General features: G+C 51.9%; 1 protein-coding gene across 1 annotated transcript in view; it reads right to left on the bottom strand.

The window, feature by feature from the left end:
- Nucleotides 1-4,468: 4,468 nt before the first annotated feature.
- The window catches only part of Mov10l1 (Mov10 RISC complex RNA helicase like 1), a 69,910-nt gene continuing 49,946 nt past the window's right edge, over nucleotides 4,469-24,432 (bottom strand). The window contains exons 16-26 of the mRNA XM_004642470.2: nucleotides 22,037-22,136; nucleotides 21,233-21,411; nucleotides 20,125-20,271; nucleotides 18,725-18,846; nucleotides 16,253-16,352; nucleotides 15,089-15,253; nucleotides 12,963-13,136; nucleotides 11,559-11,708; nucleotides 5,876-5,983; nucleotides 4,886-5,023; nucleotides 4,469-4,780 (exon numbers count right to left, since the gene is read on the bottom strand). Of these exons, the coding sequence (XP_004642527.1) occupies nucleotides 4,685-4,780; nucleotides 4,886-5,023; nucleotides 5,876-5,983; nucleotides 11,559-11,708; nucleotides 12,963-13,136; nucleotides 15,089-15,253; nucleotides 16,253-16,352; nucleotides 18,725-18,846; nucleotides 20,125-20,271; nucleotides 21,233-21,411; nucleotides 22,037-22,136 (1,479 nt within the window). The 3' untranslated portion in view covers nucleotides 4,469-4,684. The remainder of the gene's footprint in view (nucleotides 4,781-4,885; nucleotides 5,024-5,875; nucleotides 5,984-11,558; nucleotides 11,709-12,962; nucleotides 13,137-15,088; nucleotides 15,254-16,252; nucleotides 16,353-18,724; nucleotides 18,847-20,124; nucleotides 20,272-21,232; nucleotides 21,412-22,036; nucleotides 22,137-24,432) is intronic.

Below are 24,432 nucleotides of genomic sequence, written 5' to 3'. Positions count from 1 at the left end.
CCTCCCCGGCGGGGTCCCGGCGCGAGGACGCGGAGGGGCGTCCGCCCCGGCGACCCCTGCCCGCCCGCGAGCTCCTCCACTGCGGCCATCGGCGCGACTCGCGGCCGCCTAGCACGCAGCCCCGGCGCGACGTCACCCCGCGCGGTCCACTTGCTCCCAGCCCGCACCGCCTTTCCACCTCTTCCGCTCTGCCGGCATTCTCGGGTCTGCGCCAGCCTGAAGGTTCTGGCCACGCCCGTGACCCTGCTCCTGCCCACCCGCGTCTGGTTTAGCCGCTGGCGACAGCGGGGCGGCATTCGCCCTGGCAGTCCGCAGGACCCTCTATCCCTCCCTTGGTTTTCAGCAGCGTGCTTGGGGTTTTGATTGCCTGCAGTAATTCACGCAGTAGGTATGTTGCAAAACCCATCCGCACGCGCAGCGGTGGTGTTCTGCGCTCTTCCACCCCAGTATCGTTTTCTAACTCCCAGGCAGCTGCATCCGGTTCCCTGCCTCAGGTAACAGCCCCACGAGCTTCCCCTACCCCAAAGAGCTGTCGCCTCATGTCCCCAGCAACTTCACCTTGAAGTCCTCTGAAGACTCCAGTGCGGCTTGTGGGTGTCCTTGGTGGTTCCCAGAACCAATAGGACACCCAACAAAGCGCTGTCCCGTGTGAGCTACACTGTCCATCTTTTTATTGGGGGGGGGGAGATGTAGTTTTGGGCTTTGTGATGTCACAGAGCCATTTCAGCATCCTATTTTGAGGTGGGTTTAATTAGTGATTTTGAGACATCCTGAGACTGCAATCTCCCCAAATCCTATGGCAGATACTGTTAGCGGAAGGCCCGTCCGCCGTTTTCCTTGAGGGAGTTTCGCTGGCGGCAAGGCTTACTGCTCTAGACCCCTCCTCACTCGGGCAGGCCTGTCCTAGGTGGGGGCGTTCCTGCTCTTCGCGGGCCTCTCGCCTCATGAGTATCTGCACAACGTCAAGACTCCTGCCAGGTGTTCATAACCGGTGTTTTCTGCACATTTCAGAAAGACTTGGTCAAGTTTGTGAATAAATCCAGCTTGAACACTGAGATTGCCTTGAATGTATAGATTTGAGGAAAATAAACTTGTTGGTACATCCATGAACATAGTATCTCTCTCCCTTACTACATGTTTGTATCTTGTAATTAGAAGGCTCTCTCCATAAAGCTTACTAGTTTCTTGGATTATTTCCTAGATGCGCCACAGTTCTGTATGTGGCATCCTGTTTTCTGTTGGGCATTTTAGCTGGCTATCCTGGCACCAAGAGACACTCCTCTCCAGAGATGCCCGGGCAGCACACCGGGTTTCAGAGTTGCTCTTGTTCTGTACAGTGCCGTGCTCTCGAGCAGCACCTGGGACACCAGTGTTTGGCGGGTGTCAACGAAGGCGTACATGTAGGCCCTATGGCAGCCGCGGTCCTGCCAAAGGCAGCAGCAGCACCTGACCAAGTGGATGCCTGCCACAGCCCTCACCACCCCATCGCACCAGCCCCTCAATGCCTCGGCAGCCAAGTGGGCACCCAGCTGGGCTGCGCAGGTGTAGCCCCTGTCCATGCTAGAATGTATGGAGGGTAGCGTGGGGCCTGTGCCTGGGGTCTTCACCCAGGGCACCTAGCCTGGAGGGGGCTCTTCCCCAGTCCTGTCCTAGGTAGGGCGGAACCAGGAGAGCAGCTCCTCCTTTCTCCTAGGGATGCACAAGGTGTGGCTTGGACCAGGACCCTGACTGGAGAATAGCACAGAACTTCAGCGCACATCTCCTACATGGGGGAGCAGACCTCAGCGCTCATGTCCATGAAGGCAAAAGGGCAGCAGCGTAATAAGCCCATGTCCTTCCAGCCCCGAGGGACAGCCTCTGTGGAGACACAGACTGAACTGATGCGCTCCCAGAGGCCAACTGGCAACACGTGGGGATCACTCTGACTGCCCTGCCGAGAACCGAGGCTTGAACACAGGGCCTCTGCCCTGAGCTGCCTTCTCAGCATTTGTGATCCTCCTGCCTCCCTCTGACACGAGCACGGGGATTTGATTATTTACAGGAACTAAAAACAATCTACACAAAATGCTTGTTACCATGTTTAGCCTCACGGTTTCACAAATTACAACAAATCATGTTCTCAGCTCATGGGCAGATTCTGCCTCAGAAAGAGGTGCACTGTGTGGTCAAGGCAGGTGGGCTGTGCCACATCACACCACCCACTCCATCATGGCCTCAGTGGCACGGGGCTGTCCACTCTCTCGCTGGTTCTGGCCTCCCTGGGAACTGGAACCACCACCTATTGCCCCGACACACAGCAGGGTGTCGGTGGTGAGCAGAACTTCCCCCGTAAGGTTTCTGCATCAGGCCTGTCCCCTGTCGTACTCTTGGCCACAGCTTGTCACCTGTTTTTGTGCACCTGTGGCCACGGGGTATGGGAACGTATAGCGCCTACAACTCCCATCTTCCTGTTCCGCACTGGGGTGCGAGTCCATGGGGGAATGAAACAGAAACATGAGCTCAAGGAAAAGGAGGCGCTGCTGCCTGTGGCTGTGGAGGGCAGACTGCTGGTGTCCTTCAGTGGGTGACAGTGCCATCCACTGTTAGCACATTTGCATTTCTGTAGAGCTGCGACAGCAGCTGTGCAACTGTTCTTAGGATGGCAAACCATGGCTAGGAATGACATCAGTAGCTTAAAACAACGTAAGACACTTTCAGGTAACTGACAAGCAAGTGAGGAGCGCTTCCAGGCCTCTCCAGGGGATCTCCAAACACCAGTGTCCAGCACTTCTGTGCTGGCCACACCTGACTGCAGGAAGGCTGCCCTTGGTCTCCCGGGGGCTATGCTGGTCTGTGCTCCTGTCTACTACTGTGCTGCCCAGGGTCTCACTGCCCCTCCCCTCTGTCACCCAGGGCGCGACTGCTCTCCCCTGCCCATGACACACACGAGCACCTGGGTGTCCCTGGCTGGGATGCCCATGAGCTCTGCCTGCAGAACCCACTGCTCCACTGCTCTCACCGCGGTGTCTCCTGATGGTGGGGGCCACCCCCCATCTTGCCTCTCTGCCTAGTAGATCCAGGTCATGGAGTCAGAGCAGTTGTGGGCAAAGCGCAGGCTGTCTGGCTATTTCTGGGTGACTCCTGAGGTGGGAGGGGATGCGTGTGTGTGGCAGGTGTGAGGTGCACAGGCCTGCTCACTGGAAGGGCAGTGATGGGGAACCAGGATCGAGCCTTGTATGCCAGTCCTGGCTCCCCAGCTAGGACCTCCTGGTCACCTTCTGGTGCCAGGCCAGGCCCTGCTCCTCCTCTCACTTGCTCACAACAGCTAAGGTAGGTGGCAGTTCTGTCCCTCACTTCGATAGGGTAGAGAAGAGGGAGAAAAAAGCATAGCACAGCAAGGGCCAAGGTGAGAACTGTAGCTTCTGGGATAGGAGGAACCAGTGGGGGCCGAGAGTCCTGCCCATGTGGAGACACCTGTGGCCCTGGAGTGTGGTGCCGCGCTGCTCTAGTGCACGTGGATGAGGTACTCCTACAAGGCTGTTGGCCACCTCAGCGGGTACCTTGCCCAATCTGGTCTCCAGGAGGTCTGTGAGGCTTGTACTGGTCTCCTGGCCTAAGTGCTCCACGTGGTCATAGCTCGTCCCTGTGGGAGGGCAGGATGGGAGGGGTATAAGCTTGCAAGACAGGACTCTTCCCGGGGTGCGTACCAGTCCCTGCAGGAACCCGCCTATGCCTCTGGGGCTTAGGTGTGGGGTTCCCTCAGTCCTGGGGTTGGGGAATTCTCATCAGGAATCTCCCCATTTGCTCCCACAGTCTAGGGTGCCTGGGCCCTGCTCCTTCCTAGATGCTGTGAAGGAGCAAGGGCTGCACTTTAGGCCACCTTCCATTGTGGAGAGGTGGAGGTGACCATGCAGAGCTGGGGCTTGCAACACTTCACTTCTTGCTCTGGGCAGTCCGGTACAGCTCCCCTACAAGCCCAGCCAACCCTATCAGTGTGCACAGGGACAGGCCAGCTCTTTGCTAAAGGGGGAAAGCAGGGACCTAGCTGCAGTGTTCCTTCCAGATGCATTGGGACCAGGCTGGGCCTGCCCCGGTACAGCTAAGCATGCTGCACAATGAAAGTGTGGCTCAGAATGGCACAGAGGGTAGTGGGGTGTACAGGCCACATGCAACCCTGATCCCTGGCATGGATGTACTCTTAGATGAAAAAGCTAGGGTTACTTTACTGCTTATTAAGGGGCAGGTAGCAGCCATGGGTACCCAAAGGCAGGAAGAAGCTGTGTGAACCGGTTAGTGGCAGGGGCAGGAACAGCCCAGACAGCTCAGTGTCTCCTGCATGCACCAATTCATGAAACAAGGTGGCTGTAGGAGCTGTGGAACAGGAAACAGGAACATAGCTGGCAAGCCCCAGGGGTCCCCCGCATGTCAGCTGCTGTGTCAGGGGAGCCTAACTCTTCTGTCGCACTGATTCTGGAGGGCACACGGTCTACCCACAGCTGTAAGGAGGAAGAGGCATCTGGAAGCATCTGGCTCCCACAGCAGGCTGCACTCTTCCCTGTGGGGTGTCTCAAGGAGCACTGTGTTCATCTCTAGGGGGCCTGGGGAGGGTGACACCAACCCCAAATGTCCAGGAGACAGTGACCACTGTGGCTGCATAGGCATGGGTTTGTAGGTCTTGGGTGGAAGGGCCCCCGCAGCCAGCCACTCACTTTTGCAGAGCCTGTAGTTCAGGAGGCAGATCGCACCCCGTGTAAACGCCATTTGTAATGCTGTATTCCAGCAAAGCACCAAAGCAGGGGTCCTGTGAGAAATACAAAAGCCCACCATCCGGTGTGGAGCTGTGTGTCTCCGGTACGGTGTGCACATGCCACCCGACCCCGGCCAACCTCCCGGCCCGCAGACCCACCCTGACAAGCACATGCGGGTTCCCCAGCACAATGAGCAGGGCTTTGGGTCTGGTGATCGCGACGTTGAATCTCTTCGAGTTGGACAAGAATCCCAAAAAATATCGATCATCTTCAAATCTATCTTCACTTGAACGTACCTGAACAACAAAAGACAAATACAAATTTTTAAAGTTTTTTCCCCCCATAATTTTACTGATAAACAAATAGCAATGAGACAGTTTCAAATCAAATTGGTAGGACAGTTTCAATAATTAACACAATGCATACATTCTTCCTAGTGGTTAATTGCTGTACACGATGCGGACTTGATATCCTATCTACAAACACCGTTAGAACAAATCACTCTATTCACTAAGAGAATGTAACTATATATCTATCCTAACCACTTTGAATACACATTAAGTTTTTTTTGTTTTGTTTTGTTTTGCATGAAAAAAGTTGATACTTGAAAATATTTAGAAAGGTTAAGTCACAGTAGGACCCCATTTCTGGTTAACAAGTGGGGATGGGTAGATCTTACTACCAATCTATCCAGGGACTGGGAGACCCCCAACGGCTAACAGGGTCTCTGGGAGGTGGGGCTCCAAGTGGTTATTTTCTTTTTGGTATCTAAATTTTCTAATTTATCTGCAATTCACATGTACTGTTCAAGAATTTAAAAATAAAGAGTGGAGTTTTCAGAGTTGCTGTGTGGTGGTGTGAAAGCCGTGGGGCTGGGCAGGCCCTTTCTGACCCGCATGTGGCTCTCTGGGCATCGGCTACCTCCTTCTTGGCACTACCCTCCTCCACACACGCATCATTTCTTCCTGGGTCCTTTCTCGCCACTTGCTTCTCTGTTGGGGTTTGTGTGGAGAGCGTCCCACGGTCACTGCTTTTGGCAGCGCCACCCTAGGACCTCCCTGGTGCTTCAGGCCCGCCAGTCCACCCCAGCATGCGCACCACTAGAGACCGTCACTCGCACAGGTGCAGGGACTCCCGCAGGGGCCTACCGTGGAGATGATGATCACCAGGTGTTCCTGGCCCTGAAACTCCTCCACGGACCCAACCTTTATGTCCATCAAATCGACATTGCGCAGGAGAATTTTTATTTTTTCTACCTTTAAAACAGGTTAAAAGAACACAGAACAGGTTAAAACATTAAAGATAACATACAAACTTCATCTGTTTATCTGTCACAACATAAATTAAACATCAACCAGTGTGCACCGCTGCATTCAAGTCTGTATCACAGAGCTCCAAGCGTGGCCGCCTGAGATGAGACGCGCTGCCCCCAAGGCTGACGAAACACAAGGGGAGAAGGAGCAGCAGTCCCTCCTCAGCTCATGCTCAGTGCCAGGTGGACTGACGTTTCCAGGGTAAGCTGGGTGTGGTGCAGGGCTTGTAGCACCAGCCATGTGCGAGGCTGAGGCAGGAGGGATGCCTGAGTTTAGGAGTTTCAGGCCAGCTTGGACAACCTAACAGACTTTGTCGCAAAGGAACTAAAAAAAAACAAAAGAAAAATCTGGGTACTACAATGCATACCTATAATCCAGCACTGTGGGAGGCAGAGGCAGGAGGATTCCATGCTTTGAATTCTACTTAGGGCTGGGGATATAGCTCAGTGGAATAAGCACTTCCCTGAATTCTACTTAGGCAATTGAGCAAGGCTCTGACTCATTAAAAAAAAAATGCAGGCATATAGCTCAGCGCAAAGGGCCTGGGCTCAGTGCACAGCACTGCAACAAGGAAACAAAAACACCCATGCATACTCAAAGTGAATGCCTTTAATCCCTGACGCCACATGCTGTGCTGGCCCTGTCCCTGGACATGCAGAGCAACCAAGTGTGGGCGTGGTGGTGCATGCCTGTAATCCCAGCACTGGGGAGGCTGAAAACAGGAGGATCGCTATTAAGTCCGAGCTGCACAGTGAGACCCTGTACTAAATACATTTAAAAAAAGTAAACGTCATTTACTCTAAAATATATGTATATGTAAGATTTCCAGAAGGGAATTTGGGAAAATTCTTGGTGATCTTAAGTTAGAGAAGGACTTCTTAGATAAAAATATTGCAAACCACAGTGCAGTTACTTAGAGGTAGGCCTGCCTTGTCATGGCTCAGTTCAGACCTGACTCCACAGCACTGCGACAGGGACCCTCGTGCGTCAGCCCTGTACTTCCAGCTCCGATCTTTTCTCTGGCTGGTGAGATCCAGGACAGTACGCTTGTAGTTCTAGGCAGCAACAGGGCTTCTGAGCAGTCAGCCACAGCTGGCCCCCCACATCTGTGAGCTCCACAGCCACAGACTCAAGGATCAAACTGCTTGTAGCCCATGATGGCGGCACCTTACTGAACATGCAGACGCTTTTCTCATCGCTCTCCCCAAACAGTATGTGAAACGGCCTCCTGCCCTGCACCTGTACTGTATTAGGGCTTGTAAGTACTCTAGAGATGAGGTGCAGTGCAGAGACCATGTGCACAGCTTACACGTGCTAAGGGCCTTGAGCATCTGCAGACTGGTGCTCACGGGCATTCCGGAACCAGCCCCAGGGGACACGGATGACAGCTGCGTGATGTGGCTAAGCCACAACGTCAGGAGTTGGCAGCACTAAGTGCCTTATCTGCTTATAGTGGGTTTCCACGATGCAAGCTCAGGAAGGCTAAGGAGCAGCTGTGTACATTGGCTATAATCAAATTTAAAAATTTAACAACAAAAAATATCTCTGAAAATCACCACAGGCCTGAGAACCACAATACATACTGGACGACCACAAACTACTGAAGACACTGGAGAACAGCCACAGGGGTCCCTAGGTCTAAGCCAGCAACTTAAGGAAATAGGGAAAGAACAGCAGCAAAAGGTTCAGGCCACGAAGATCTCAAGGTAGGTTTCAAATCTACCTGCAAGGTCCCCCTGCCGGGCAGTGGGAATTCTCAGGGGTCGATTCAGCCTGTGAAGGTCCACGTCACTCGGCGATGCTGACCCTGAGTGCTGCCTCCAGCATCCCCTGCATAACCTACACATGGTCTGAGGAAGGGTTCGAGTGATGAGAAATGCGAGCCGAAGACGGCCACCACCAAGGTGCCAGAGTACACAGGTGGCCCTGACTTGCTGCCCACAGACCAGCTACAGCGGGCACGGGGTGGTGATGACTCCTGCTCCATGTGTAGTCTGCAAACCAAGGCAGAATTGTCCTAGACTATGAAGGCAACAGATCCCAGCATGACATCAGACAATGGGAAAGGGCCCAGAGGGCCCCAGCTCGACTTCTGCCACAGCATCCCGCATGCTGTCTTCAGCATCAAAGCCTGGAGAGCCAAAGGGCACTCCCAAGGGGCCAGGTACACCTGTCAGGAGATGGGCCAGAGCTGAGCTGTGACACTGGGGGGGTCATCCTGGAGGTGGGTAGCAGAGTCAGGAGAAGCGGCTTCTGAGGCAGGTCTCAGCCCACCTGCCTGGCTATCTCACCACATGACAGCCTCACTTGTTTCAGGAGCTTGGAGGAACCTATGTGCTGGACTCTGTGTTGGATATGGGGATGAAAAATTGGTCGGCAGAGTCTTGGCCAATTCCCAAGAGAAGTCCTACTTGCATGGAGGGACACAAACAAATGAGCCAAGCAGGCGTGCAGTGACCAGGGTCAGTGTGGAAGTCTGAGGAGGCCGAGGGCCTGAGCTGAGCCATTATTCAGGAGGCAGGAGCATTTAGTTTGATCCTAGTCTGGGCGACTTAGGATGCTTCTCAAAATAAAAATACAGAAGGCTGAGGGATGTAAGTGGGAGAGCAACTGCCCAACATGTTCAAGTTCCTGGGGTAATCCCCACTCTGGGGGAGAAGCAGAGCAAGGGGGAGGAGGAGGGTATCAAACCCAAGAGTGTTTCCAGGTGTTAAATTTCATAGACTTCGAGGCTGCTATCCCAAGAATGTCCACAGAACTAAAGGAAGCCTATGGAAAGACTTGGGCAAGTATGAGCAGAACAGTGGTTCTCAGCAAAGACAGAGAGCATAGCGAAGGACTGGAGGGAACTCTGCTGAAGTCTGACGGCTGAGGGATGATCCTGGGAGGGCCAACAGCAGATTCCACATGGCAGAAGAAAAAGAGTGAGCGAGGCGGGCACAGTGGTGTACTCTGGTGACACCAGCACTTGGGAGGCGGGGCAGGAGGACTGACACAGGCTTGAGGTCAGGCTGGACTACATAGTGAATTCAAGGCCAGCCTGAGCTACACAGAGACCTTGTCTCAAAAGCCAAAACCAGAGGGGCCAGGGAGATAGCTTGACTACTGGTCTAAGTGCTTGACTGGAAAGTGCAAGGATCCAGGTTTGATCCCCAGAGCCACATGCCACACCGGCCACCCACCGAAACAGGGCATGGTGGTGCACCTGTAATCCCAGCTCTGGGGAAGCTGAGACAGAAGATCACTATGAGTCTGAGTGCGTAGTGAGATCCTGTATGAAATACATAAATAGATAAATAAATAAATAAATGAAATTTAAATTTTGAGAGAGGATCTCAGGAAGTCACCAAGCTGCTCACACTAAGGTTGAATTCTGGGGCTGAGGAGAGAGCTCAGAGTCTTAAGCGGCAAGCTCAAGGACCCAGATTGGATCTCTGGTACTGCATACAATGCTGGCCCCGTGCCAAGCTAGCTCCCGAGAATGGGCATGGTGGCGTGTGCCTATAATCCCAGTGCTGGGGAGGCTGAGGATCACTACGAGACCGAGTTGCATAGTGAGACCCTGTACCAAATAAATGAATGAAAGATTTAAAACACACACACACACACACACACACACACACACACACACACACACATATATATCTCCATCCAAAACTAACAAACAGAATGAGCTTGAAACAGACCAATAGGAATTCTCCAGACTGAGAAGAGGTGATAAAGACAAGGAGAATGTAGAGGTCTATGGGGTGATGTTAAGCTGCCAACCTGAGGAGAAGGGCCTCAGCAGGGAATGGGAAGAAAAAATGAGAACACTGACCCCCAAACTACCTGAGCTGGATGAAACACAGCGATCTACAGATCTACGACGCTCAACCAATCTCAAGTATGACCACACCAAAAGATCCTGAGCTGAGATCAAGGTAGACAGCTGGAGTCTGGGGTGAGCAGAATGGTTCGAGAGCAATGACTCCCTGCACAGAGTGCAGCCCCCACTTGAACTCGCTTTTGAACAGCAGCCAGGGTGGCCTGGCCCTCCAGGAGGTGGAAGGCATCCTCCAGGCAGACCGGAGGGAAGTGCTCAGCTGACAGGACTTCTTACATTTATGTCAAAATATGGGAAAGTAACAAGATAGGGTGGTCTCTTAGGAAAACTAAAACATGGACAATTCATAGCAGGCAGGCATGAAAATGTCTATTTTTGAAGATGGTGTCGCCAGCCGCATGGGACCAACCAGAGCAAGGACAAATGGGCCCCTGAGCAGACATGCACACAGCCTGGTCTGGCCAGCAGGAGGTGCACAAACACAGATGTGCTGCGGGCACTCCCCCTTGAGCCCTGGAGGCGCTAAGTGCCACCCACACAGTCCGGCTTCCCTGGGCCTCCTCCGTGAGCCCTGGTGTTTGCACACACACAGGCAAGAGCTCCACGAGCGATGCCATGTGTGTGGCAAGAAGGTCCTTTCAGGGTGGTGAACGTACAGGGTGGGCGTTCTGGTGATCCCAACACAGGGATCCTTACTGGACAGGGAAGTGTGACATGGAAAGAGCACTGTCCCCTTCGACGATGCCAATGGTGTCCAGGAATGGTGAGGCATGCCTGTAATCCCAACTCTGGGAGGCTGAGGCAGAAAGATCTTAAGTTGGAGTCCAGCCTGGGCAATTTAACATATTAGTAAGACTGTGTCAAAAGAACAATTTTTAAAAAAAATTTATGAATTTAGAACAGGGTCTACAGGGTGTACAGAGTCTCACTATGTAGATTGGATTTGTAGTGATTCTCCTGTTTTCAGTCTCCCACGGGCTCGGATTACAGGCACACGCCCCCATGCCCAGTCTCAACTGTTGACTCAACATGCGCCCCGGGCGGGGCCAGCATGGCACGCCAGGGATCAAGCCCCAGCTGCTGCAGTAGGCACTTTAGTCCACTGAGCTGTCTGGCCAGTCCTTCAAAAGTTGTTTTAAAAAAGGACTGGGGATGTAGCTCAATGTGAAGACCCTGGGTTCAACCCTGAATACCACGAAAGAAAAAAAGAAAAAGCACCCCCTCTCAAGAATACCAAAAGTGCCCCTTTTGAAAACTCATCAAAAATTGGGATTGGGGGGCCCGGGGAGATGGCTCAGTGGAAAAAGTGCTTCCCTGGCAAGCGCAAAGGCCTGAGTTCAATCCCCAGTTCCGCAAAAAAAAAAAAAATTGGGATTGGCAGTTTTTCCTATAAACACCAAGGCTATCCTATAGGTCCTTCCAGAAACCTGCACAAACACACACACACACACACACACACACACACACACACAGTGTTTTGCGACCACTCAGAAATGCACAAGGCATGCTGGGCTCTGGCTGTGGAAAGCAGGCAGCTGGCTCCAGCAGGGCATCCCTCAGATGGGATCCTGCTGCTTTAAAATCCTACTGCTGTTCAAAATGAGCTGGTTTCTGCTTTCCACAGGCCCCACACACCAAGGAAGCCAGGCTTCAGGGGTAGCGCAGAACAAGGAGAAACCCAAGTGGTCCTACCTGCTTCCGGTAGGGCGTGATGACACCTATGTCCCTGGCGGACACCTGGCTGGACACGCTGTGGGCTAGGAGGCAGCAGTAGCGCATAACCTGGACAGCCTCTGCTGGGTTGAACCACGATGGGCTGCGGCCTTCACGAGCCTCACTCCCCTGTTGAAGAGGAGAGAGCTTTACTTAGTGATGTTTACCAAGGGAGCTGAAACAGAACCTGGGAACAGTGAGTGTGACAGAAAAATCCCTACTCTCACAAAAACTTAAAGTCTAGCAGGGTAGTAATCACTAAATGAATATGAATCACCTCTGTATTAATGCTACAAAAGAGGACTGGTTGCATGAATCTATTGTTTGGGGACTGCTGCTGAGGCGGAAGGCCAGATAAGCACTCTTTTGTCCCTTTAGGATCAAACTTTCAATCCTCTTGCCTCAGGTTCCTGAGTATCTGGATTACAAGTGTGCACCAGCACACCTACCTGGTAGGACTTCCTGTGTAGAACATGTGAGGAGGAATGACCTGGTATGGAGCAGGCTGTGTTAGAGGGCGGGCATGCAGGGCTCAACACGGAATGGCTCACAGCTCTATAGGCAGAGGGAAAGCGCAAAGGCGCCTCAGCCCAGGGAGCCCGTGGGAACCTACAGCCTGGCCTGATAAGGAAGGAGCGGGCACTAAGTCAGGTCTGGAGCCTATAGCAAGGTACCCTTCCCACACCAGCTGCGGGGCCGTCAGCCAACCCCTTGTCTAGAGAAACCCTCACTCTCCTGGATCGTTCCTACTGGAGAATGGAGGGTTATTCTCATCTTGAGAAAACTTTCTCAAAGGATAATGGGAAGGTGGGTGTTGTAAAGCACACCTGTAACCTAGCACTCTGGGAAGCTGAGGCATAAAGACACAGTTTGTATTCTCTTCCACCAACCTGTATTTCTTTGTCAACCACATATTATTTTTATATGGTACACTTTATTTTTTCTAATTTTGTACTACATTTTGTAACACATTAACTCATTTTTAAAATGAACCTTATATTTACCCTTTTTTGGGGGAGGGGCAGAACCTCAGGCAAACACTTACTCAACTGAGCTATCTCTTTGGCCCCTTTAATTCACTTTTTAATAGAACACTCACAATACTTTTAGATTATCAGTTTCTCATGAAAAAGCTTTCAGTAACTTTTATTTAGACGATCACATATGCGGGTTAACTTGGGAAGAACTCCTATCTTTAGGACACCAGCACTCATCTTCCCCACTCCAGTTCTGAAGGATGGTCAGACACAAACCATGGCCACAGACCAAAAGGAAGGGCTGGGTGGGTGCTGTGACAGACGGCATTCACTAGAAATGAGCGCCCTGCTCCTTCCTGTTGTTACCTGACACAGTAAGTACCTGCCTGCCCAAGGCCTGACTTACCCTCACACCATGGAAGACGAGAGGGAACCCTTTCTTGGGGAGCTTCTCCCAGCCTAGCAGTAAAGTCACCACTTTGGGGTCTGCACAGACTTCAAGCTCCTTGTGATAGAACAGGCGGGAGGGCAGTGCCAGCAGGGCAGAATGGGACCGGTAGTTCTTTACCAGCTTTGTGACCTGCAGGGAAAGGACAGGTACAGGACACAGACCTCAGCTCCATCTCCTTCCTGGCAAGGAAGGATCTCTGTAGCCATGGGGCTCTCTGAGTGGCCACACGTCCACTGCTGCTCCAGTGTGCCCCTCCCTGGCCTGAGACCTGCTTCCAGAGCAAGCCCCTCTGATGACTGTCCATCCAATGGTCCCAGTGAGAGGAAGGCGGACACTGTGAGGAGGCAAGTGACAGGCTTGCGCCCTGCTCCTTCCTGGGTCCTGACCAGCTGAGCGTCTCACAGGGGCACAGACAGCTCTGGGGCCCCTGGGTGCTCCAGCCTCACGCTGACCCGCTATCTCCTGACCTCAGGCTCCACGTGAAGCCTGTGCAGCTCTGTCTCAGCTGGGGGGCAGGAAGCCAGAGTCTCCCTGCCATAGCTGCAGGTCATGAGAGCAGCACCAGTGCCAGGAACGACACTTCACTTTTGCCTCCAGCTGTCCTGGGAAACTCCCAAACCTGAGCTACTGTCAGTGATAGCACTAGCCCAGAGGCACGGTAAGGGCGTGTGGTTTCCTGCTCCGGTCATTATGGGCAGTAAGGTGGAGCCACAGGACAAAACTCTTTTTTTTTTTTTTTAATATTTATTTATTTATTTATTTATTTATTTATTTATTTATTTATTTATTGTGTGTGTGGCCAGCTCAGCCCACCAGGGGGCAGGGCTGGCTGGTATGTGGTGCTGGGGGATTGAACCGCGGTCCCTGTGCTTTGCTTAGCTTAGCTCAGCTTGTTTTAAGTAGGTGCTTTAGACCACTGAGCCATCTCACCAGCCCCGACAAAACTCTTCTGTGCTGCAGTTGGGGCCGGAGAGTTCCCCAGACCTTAGAACGGGGCACTCGGTGGGGCACAGCACACTGGTCCTGCAGATAGAGCATCACTTCCCCAACGAAAGGGAACAGGACACAGGAGCACGAATGCCATCGCTCACAGCAACACAGCTCTCAAGATTTCTTCTGGGGCAGAGCAGGAGTCACAGCCACAGCCTTGCCCTGGGCCGCTGCACGGACCAGTGCGCCTTTCTGCGCAGCGGCCCCTCCTCTGCAGGTGCCCTGGACACACTCCTAACCTCTCTGCTCCACTGCTGCCCCCTCACACCTCCAACAGGGCTGATGGCCAGGGGCGTGTCTAGGCATTTCCCTGAAAGCCGTCCACCATCAACCCCATCAACACTTGGAACACAAACCCTTTTTCTTGTTTGTATTACAGTGTGGCAGTTAACAGCAGTTTAGGGACGAATGTAATTTTTGTATTGTGGTAGATTCTGCTTAATGATGGGCCTTAAGAACCTGGGATCCTGAGTTCAGTCTCCTGGGGGCTCCCAAGAAGGCAGCTTCCATAGCCCCATGTCCAGCCCTAGAATCTGACGGGGTGGGAAAGCCCAGACCTGTGCTTTGAGCAGCACTTGTATCAGGAGAACCCGCAGGAAATGCTCCCTACAACCTCTTGGTAGAAGGAGTCCTCTTCTTTTAGGCATCTACAAAGGCCACTCCTATTTTTACTACACTGAGGAAGTCACATGGATTGAACTTTCGATGGCTTTCCACCCCAGTGCCTCTGTGATATCAGTATCACCACGGCCTGGGACCAACAACCCGAAAGGAATCCTAGAGAACATGGTGCTTGGGCCCTGGACGGAAGTCTGAGCGGAGAGAAGCACTTCAGACCGCATTGGGGGGGCGGGGCGCGGAGAAGCAACGCAGCCTGGGTGTCCGCACTTGGCTTTCTTACAAGGCTTCTCAGGGTCTGCACCACCACAGTGGGAGGATGAGGGGCGGCACAGCTCCTGCGTAGGTGTCAACGCCTCCTCCCTCTGGCAGACAGGAGCCTCTGCCCACGGATGTGGCTTGTGGACAGGAGGGGCTGACCTCCGGGGGCCACCGCTCTAGTGGAGCCGAATGCACCTGAGATGCAGACTCACCAGCAGGGGGTTGTATGCACCACAAGCCCCGAACGTATGCTCATCTCTCAGGTACACGGGACGCAGCATCAGCCTCTCTAGCATGGACACATTCAGCCCATAGGCCATGGCCAGCCTGGACTTGATGACTGGGCCAAGCTGCATGGGGTCTCCAGCAAGAACCACCTGTGGCACAGGGTGTTAGGGCACACAGCCCCACACCAGAAGGAAGCAATTGAGGCTAACAGCTAGCCTCTCCCGCAGGTTAGGGGTGTTATGCAAGCGGGGACCCCATGGGGACAAGGCAAGAGGCCAAGAGGCCTGCACAGATGCAATGACCATGGCTTGGGCAGCCCCATGGAGACTAAAATGGCCTGCACCCTGACACAGTAGCTCTGCCTGCCTCTCCCTGCAGCCCTTTCCTCTTCCCATATCCTGTACACAGCTTTCTCTCCTACCTACCAACCTGCCATAGTGGGAAGGGACCTATGTCCTAGAAGCTTCATTTGCGCCTGGTGTTAGGAAGCCACTCCCAGCCTTCTTCTGAGGCCCTATCCTGGTGGAGGCCCCGCACATAACCACCTCAAATTGCCTGTCCCTTGTTGCCAAGGCCACATGCTCCACCTCAGCCAGTCCTCATCCCTCCTTGCCCTCCTCATGCTCTGCCTCACAAAGACTGGTGACCTGGCAGGAGGGTGGGACATGCCCAGAGGAGGCGCCTGCTCCACCAGGAGACAGGGTTAGGGCAGGGGCTTAGGATGAAGTCGGTATCACTGCAGAGGCCCCGAGGCAATGAGGATGGGGCCTGCCAGGGATGCCGAGGGGCCCGAACCTAAGTGCAGAGCCTAGAGCAGCCCAGAGACGCACAGGTTAGATCCGGGCAGAGCAGGAAGCCTTGTCCTCTCCCTAGCATAGGAGGCTCCTGGGGAGGACAGATCACAGCTGCCGACCTTGCTGCTCCATCCCCAGTACCCAGCTCACTCTTTCTTGGCAAAAGAATCAATCACATAATGGCGTCCTTCTCCTCGCCTTGAGGACTGAGGCTGCGCTCAGTGGCACAGCATGGCCTGTGCTTGCCGGGGCCCTGCTACCTCCACCTGACCCTCTGGTCAGGTGACTGTCCATCGCCATGGAAAACAGGAGCAAGACAGAAACGGCACACACAGCACACAGCCCTGGCCTTACCTGGCCACTGACATCTGAGATCAGCCCCAGGGGAATAAGGCATTCTGGCTCACTCGCCTGCCCGGCCTCATCCACAAACACGTGTGTGAAGTGTCCAACTCTGGAGACAGAGATGTTTGAACAGTAACTCTTAGCACTATTTAGCAATCAATGGCCGACACATTGGAAAGGCCTTGCTTGTGATACGGGTCTCAGCAGGGCCACCAGGGAGGTCAGCACTGGAGTCTGGAGTCGCCTGGCTGGGGGTGAGGTTGGTGGCAGAGCTCCTGGAGCTACTCCAGGCGTGGCAGTTTATGTGGAGGAAGGTGTGAGTGTGGGTGTGAGCGGAGCCTGAGAGCCTGTTGGCAGCTTGGCAGGCTGGAGGCCGCCCTAGCACAGCTGGTCCACACGCTCCTCTTTCCCATTCACCGGCTCCCCCAGCTTTCAGGACCAGCTGCACCCACTACCAAGCCTTGGAATGTGGCCAGTGCCAACTTACAAAGGGTGGTCAAGCAGGAGCTGTGGGCACGGGTGGCGGGGCAGGCGGCTGTGATGGTGTGCCTCCTCCTTCTGCTCACCTTTTAGCTCACACTGAAGTGGCTGTCGGCCTAAGCTCCCAGGATGACAGGCCAAAGGAGTCAGGGTGGTACAGGCCAGCCCTCACCAGCCTGCTTCAAAGTGGCTCTCGAGGCAGCACCAGCACAGTACGAAGTCAGGGTTGGTAACAGGGCAAATGCCTGAACCACACGTGTCTAATGACGACAGACCTTTGGCCTGTGCCTGCATGAGTCTGGTGCCTGTGCTCCCAGCCCTCTGCCCCAGGCGCTGGGTGTATTTCTTCACTTCTGCACTTTGGTACCCCACTGAGATAAGGCCACACGGTCAGACAAGTACCTGCGCTGGGTGAAGGTGCCAGGCTCGGCACCCGCAGGACCTCCGTGCATGTTAGCCCATCTCCCTGCAAGCCCAACTGATAGGGCTCTCAGTCTCTGGTGAGGGCAGTCCCTGCTTAGGGCAGTGCTGGGCTCCCCCTAGTCCTCATTTGCATCTTTGACCCTACGCTTCACCTTGTGAATGCCAAGCTAAGGACCCCACAGAGGATACCAATACCCTTCCCTATGGAAAACAAGACAATGATCTCAATTCCTATTTCCTACCACAGGTCTCAATTTCTGTTGAATACCATTAATATGTATCTTCCCAGAACATAAGCACTGTGCTTTCAAGCCTGTAAAAGGTGCAGGCATTTAAGTCACTTTTCCCAGATGACAGCATCTTCTAAGCTTCCACGGCTCCAGGCCCTGGAGGCCTACTAGGCTCTCGGCATGAGAAGTTCACCCCTAAAAAAAGCTTCTGTAGGGCCACAGCCTGCCCTGGCCCGCCAGTTCCTCCACCCACCTGCATTCTGGCTGGCGCACAAGCTGCCCCTGCCCTGTACCCTGAAGACCAACCTTAAACAAAGGAGTCTGGGGCTGCTCTCGCTGGAAGTTTCTCTACCTCAAGGCCTTTGCTGCAGCATCTAAAGTCCTTTACTGCTGTTTAGGTCTGCAGTGCCCAACACTGTAGTGACCAGCCATGCACTAGGCTCCAGGGCACCTTGTGCTGGCTAGTCTGAAACGATGGGCTCTAAGTGCAAGATACACAGGACATTTTCAAGACTTGGACCAAAAACTGTAAACTATCTTATCATTCATTTTTATACTGATCACACCATGAAATGGTGCTCTGTAAATACGAAAGGGACTAAAACAGACATGAAACGATTTGTAGCCCATGAGATGCCAGTGTGGCTGGCTGTACGCTGCTCTGGGTGGAGTCTGTAGTGAGGCAGGTGACGTGTGCCAGTCACCCATACGACCGCTGCAAGGGAACCCTGCCAGAGTGGGGGGCCTGTTCTCAGCAGGTCCTGCTTCTCCCCAGCCTGGCTCTTGTCCTGCCTGCTACCTTCCTTCACCTCCTGCACCCAGTGTGAATGCGCTTCTCACCTCCTCCACAGGTCCAGCCCTTCCTCTGGCTCTACGGGCCTGAGGGCACCCTCCATGCTGCCATCTCCCCTGCAGAGCGCTACACAAGGGGCACAAGTGTCTTCTAGGCTGCAGCCTTCCACAGCACTGCACACGATGTACCCGTGGGAGGCCTTGCGCACACTTCCCAGGAAGCCGAACCGGGAGGCACACCCACGTCTGACCAGAGTAACTCTTCCAGCTCCCGCACTGCCGTCCCTCTTGATCCTGAGGCTCTCGTCCTGCAGTGTACTCTGGGCAAAGATGCCAGGCTCCGCACCCCAGGACCTCTGCGTGTTAGCCCATCTCCCTGCCAGCCCCGCTCATGGGCCTCTGCGTCTCTGGGACCTTGGCCAGAACCCGTCCCGTACTGCCCACCGCTCTTACCCACAGGCCCTCCCTGCCTGCCTCTCAGCCTCTCCACGTGTGGGCAGGAAGAGGACACAGACCTCTGTCCTAGAGACCCTGTGGCCCCTGTGCCAGCGCTCACCGTACTCCGATCTGATAGAACAGCCCCGCACTGCTGCACGTTGTGATTATTATCCGGAAGCGGGAGGCTCTCCAGATATCTTCCCCATCTCTGCAATACGGTTTGATGGCATCAATGATGGTCTGGGGCAAAGAGTGTGGAGTGAGTCTGGTTTTCAAAGTAATTATTTCATTAAATTGGCTAGAATAACAAAGCTGAAAGGAATTCTAAAAGATAATCTTGTCCTTTGTTACTTCTTAAGACTAACGATATTTTACTTATTTTGAGACAAGGTCTCACTATGTAGCTCAGGCTGGCCTTGAACTCATGGTGATCCTTTTCTGCCTGTCTCCCGAGTGCTGGGATTACAGGTGTGTGCCACCATACCCGGCAGGAATGATGATTTCATATATATATTTAAAAATTTTAAGATATTTGCATTTCATTATCAATTTAGTCTATGTTTTGTGGACTCTACAGCCATAAGTGTAATCCTGAGGATCTTTCCAGGAAACAGCTTTCATACATTTTCTAGTCTCCATCTCTTTTTTAAAAAAATGTATTTAGCACAGGGGCCACAGGGCCTCACTACACAGATTGGACTCGTAGTGACCCTCCTGTAGTCAGCCTCCCAAGTGCATGCCACTGCGTCTAGTCTCCATTACTATCTCAGTGGGCAACAGGGTGGGGCCGGCACGGCATGCTGGGGATCGAACCTTGGCCCTTGTGTCTGCCTAAGCAGTCAATCTCTTTTTTAAGCAATACTTACTTTCTTTCTTTCTTTCTTTCTTTCTTTCTTTCTTTCTTTCTTTTTTAGAAAGGGTCTACAGCATGTTCAGGGTCTCACTACTAGATCAGACTTACAGTGATCCGCCTGCTTTACAGCCTCCCAAGAGCTGGGATTACAGGCATGCACCAACACACCCAGTCTCAATTGCCATCTCAGGGCACTCTGAGGGCGGGCCTGGCATGGCAGGCCTGGGGATCGAACCCCTAGTTCCACGCCTGCTTGCAGGCACTGTAATCCGCTCAGCTACTTGGCTGGCCCTTAAGCAATACTTTCTTCCAGGAAAGTATTACTAACCAGGAACCTGTAATTTCCCTAAAGGTTTTCTCATAATCAATAAAACAGAACTAAAAAGAAACCATATATTTGAGCATCAAATAAAAAGGAATATGAGAATTTAAAAAGCTTAGACTGTTCCCAACAGGACTGATAGCCACAGAGTGAGCAAGGTAACGCAGTGAACGAAGACTGAGACCCCACTTATAACTGGGCTGTAGCGCAGAGCAGAGCAGAGCAGCTTCTTCTCCCCGAGGACTCCCTGGAATGGCCTAGTGCTCCCACCTGCTGTCTCCTGCTCACACACATGCACTCGCTGGAGACGGAGCCGTGGTGCCCAGCCACGCCCGGGACTCACCTCCTCAAACCTGCAGGTGGCATTCACCCGGACCATGGAGGCAGGCCTTAGCACCTTGCTCTCATGCAGCCGTAAGCACACAAGGTCAGCAGCGCTGTTGGAAGGGGCACAGACCAAGATGCGGCTGTCCTGCAGAGCGTGATGCACCTTTGTTCAAGATATAAGAGAGAGAGACCAAGGGTAACCACCAACTGCAAAGCAGCATCTGACACGCACAGGCTCATTTACAGGGCTCAAGGCAAGGGTCAGATGCTAGGCCTGGGGGCCGGGGAGATGGCTCAGTAGAGTAAGCGCTTCCTTGGCAAGTGCAAGGGCCTGAGTTCAATCCTCAGTTCCGGGAAAAAAAAAAAAAAAAAAAAGATGCTAGGCCTGAATGCCTCCGAGAACGGCCCTGCGACATCAAGGTGATGTTCTAAGACAAGCAGTTAGAAGGCAGGGTTCTCTACTCTCCAACACTCTAAACCCATCTCTAGCCCCAGTCCCATCACACTCTCAGGGGTCCAGTTTGCAGGTACTCAAAGGGTGCTTTCTAGTTAGAATCTTGAATGATACAGAAATATGCAATGTATAATGTTTCTGTAAATTTAACTTGAAAAATCAAAGGAAATCCCAGCAACGTCTGTAGACTGGTGATTTTAACCACTGTCAAGATAACTTTTTTTTTTTAAATGTTTTTTTAAATTTTATTTATGTGTGTGTGTGCATGTGTGTGTGTGTGTGTGTGGCCAGCTCAGCCCACCAGGGGGCGGGCTGGCTGGCATGTGGTGCTGGGGGATCGAACCGCAGTCCCTGTGCTTTGCTAAGCTTGTTCTAAGTAGGTGCTTTAGACCACTGAGCCATCTCACCAGCCCCTGTCAAGATAACTTCTGCAGCAAAACGTCAGGATGCAATCGAATGGCTTCTTATTCTGAAGATGAAGAGTTCCCTTCTACAGCTAGGAAATAAGCTTTTAAGATCCTACATTCACATAAACATCCCAAATGAGGTAAACGGACTTCCCGGGCGCTTTGACATTTTGACTACAACGAGGCGGAGGATCCCTGTGGGTTCAGGGAAGGACACAGCAGAGCCAGCACGGTACTGCAGCCAGCACCACTGCTGCCCTTACCTGCAACACAGCCTCGATTATGGTCATGGTCTTTCCAGTTCCAGGAGGGCCAAAAAGAATATATGGGAGCGGGCGGCAGTCACCACTCAGAATTCTTCTAACTGCAAGCTTCTGATTTTCATTCAACAGCGCATTGAAAAACTCCGTATCTCTTCCTTTAGGAGCATGCGTTTCACCTACTGTATCCAATGGGGAGAAAGTTTAGTTAGAGGCTGGACAGCTCTGCAGCTGCAGGACACACTCTTGCTTGGTCAGAAGGCTGAAAGACAACCACCTCTACAGTGAGAACACTGTGCAGACATGAGCGTGGCATAATCCTGTCAGGTCTCGTGGGTCAGGAAATCCAACAGCCTTTAAGAGGGAAGAAAAGGCTATTTGATATTCTATTTTACTTTTTAGATACAGCATCATCTAAAACACGAGAGACAGGATTTAAAGATGTCTACAAGCCAAAGCAGTGAACATGCCTATAGCTCTAGTGACTCGGGGCTAAGGGTGGGGACAGTCACTTGGTTCTAGGAATCTGACACTAACATTGACAACACAGTTGACAGCTTGTCCCACACAAGCCAGCCAACCAACCAGACAGGCACTGCCAAAAACCAACCCAAATCTGAGTTTTCCAACCCACCTAAAGCAATGAGTCTCCTCTGGAGTAGTCAGGAGAAGGCAAAGGCCCTTTCGCCCCCTCTGAGCTTCTGTCAGAGACAAGGTCCCAACCACAGCCTGGTTCTCCAGAACCTACTTTCACTTTCAGGCCTGCGTCCTCTTAGCCGCCCTCCTCCTTCCACGTACCCAAGGCACTCATCTCTGCAGCAGAAGTCACCATCCCTGGCAGGTCCTTGGCGCCAACACCTTTCTCCTTTGTTGAATGTCTAGTTTGGTTCTTCATGGTTTTAATGTTCTAAAAGAGATCACACAGAGCATGGTTTCAAGAAACAGGGGGCCGGGGAGATGGCTAGTGGAGTAAGTGCTTCCCTGGCAAGCGCAAGAGCCTGAGTTCAATCCCCGGTTCAAAAAAAAAAAAAAAAAAAAAAGGATAGAACGAGCTTTGTGTATACCAGTTTAGTCTGAAGAACAAACATAAACATTTACCAATATTCTGCTGTTGCACTTAGCGGCCCCTGGGGTGGGTGTCAGGTCACATCTTACGGAGCATAATAAAAACACAGGATATCTGACAAAAAGCTTTCATAAAGTTTATGCTTCATGTTTGACCCCCCCCCCCCCCGCCCCGGGTCTCACTACACAGCTCAGACTCCTAGTGATCCTCCTGATTTCTGCCTCCCTAGTGCTGGGATTACAGGTGTGCACCACCATGCCCGGACTCCATCGTTGGCTCAGCAGGCCCAGGGGTGGGGCCGACAGGGCATGTGGTGCTAGGGATCAAACCCTGGCTCCTGCACTTACCTAAGCAAGTGCTTAGTCTGCTGAACTATATGGCTGGCTCTTAAACTCTTTTACAAGGACACATAAAGAAATTTTGTGTTGAAGAAACCAAAACAGAGAACTAGATTATAACTAAACCATCATTCCTCTTACAAGGCTGGCCTGTGCGTGAGGCCTCTCCTGAGCGGGCGAACTCTGTTGGCAGCCTCTCTTGAGTACTTTCTGGAAGGTATAACAGCCAGAACATCCCTCTCACTCTCCCAACTACACAGAAGCTGGTTTTGCCAGGCATGGTAGCACACACCCGTAATCCTAGTACTTGGGAGGCTGAGGCAGAGGGATCACTGTGAGTTTGATGCCAACCTGAATTAGAGAGTGAGACCCTGTCTTAAAAAAAAAGCTGGTTTTATTAATGTATTTACACATAGGTGAAATCTGGCCTGGACAGATGGAGCTGTTTTTCACTTCTCTCCACCGCAATTTGTAATTTGCAGCTTTACACATATATCTTTTTGCAATCCCTCAATGCCTTTCAGGGCATAAATTCTATAATACATAAACTTGCTAAAAGCTTCCTCTTGAAAGCTTCCTCTCGAAAGCTGGGCGTGATTGCACACACCTGTAACCTCAGCACTGGGAGGCTGAAGCAGAAGGATCATGAGTTTGAGGCAAGTTTGAGCTACAAGTAAGACCCTGTCTCAAAAAATTTTGACCATACTTAAACTGTACAATTTTTTGGTCAGAACTCACTGTAAAATACATTACAACGAGTACTTATATGGAGCTTATACTGTATCAGTCATTATAAGTCATGTAAAGAAGTACACAGGCAGATGTGTGCATGTCAGACACAATGCTACGTGATGTTTTCTTTCTTTTTTTTGTCTTTTGGAGACAGGGTCTCGCTATGCAGTTCAGGCTGGCTTTGCGCTCACTTTTTAGCTCAGGCTGGTCTCAAAACTTGCAACAAACCTCTTGCCTCAGCCTCCTGAGTACCAGAATTACAGGCATGAAATTACAGGCATATGCCACCACACCTGGCTAAATACTATGTGATTTTATGTAAGGGACTCGAGAATCCACGAATTGTGGTGTGCCTGGGGAGGGGGTGAGACTCCGAAACCAATCTCCCATCAATACTAAGGGAAAACAGTAGGTATGCCTTTATTTTTCATCCAATCTGACAATGTCTACCTTTTAATTTTAGTGTTTTGAGCATTTAATGTAATGTGATTACTGAGACAGATTGAAATCTATTACCTTGTTACCCATTTCCTGTATTTTATTTGCTCTAGGGACAAAATCACAGGGACAGATTTCAATACCCCTTTCTCAGTAACTACACCAGAGGACAGAATATTAGTAAGGTTACAGATGCTTCAACAGCAGTCCCTACTTTTCTCTCTCTTTTTTTTTTAATCATCCATAAAAGCTGTAATTTAATCTGACAGTAAAACACAAGAAGCAATATTAGAGGTGGTTTAGTATATTATATATTTTAGCTTTTTTTAAAAAAATATTTATTTATTTATTTAGTGTGTGTGTGGCCAGCTCAGCCCACCAGGGGGCAGGCCTGGCTAGCATGTGGTGCCGGGGATTGAACCGCGGTCCCTGTGTTTTGCTTAGCTTAGCTCGTTCTAAGTAGGTGCTTTAGACCACTGAGCCATCTCACCAGCCCCCTATATTTTAGCTTTGAAAGCCATAGAAATCAGTTATCCCAGTTTTTTCCTATAAAAGACCCATTTTTCCAAAGCATTATGCACAATTTTAATTAGAATATGACAGATGATGTTTCATAATTTTTAAATATA

Source organism: Octodon degus, unplaced genomic scaffold (genome assembly GCF_000260255.1).
Source record: "Octodon degus isolate 3935 unplaced genomic scaffold, OctDeg1.0 scaffold00153, whole genome shotgun sequence".
Lineage (NCBI taxonomy): Eukaryota > Metazoa > Chordata > Mammalia > Rodentia > Octodontidae > Octodon > Octodon degus.
Note: the sequence above shows the minus strand (reverse complement) of the source record. Positions and strands in the feature narration are given on the sequence as shown.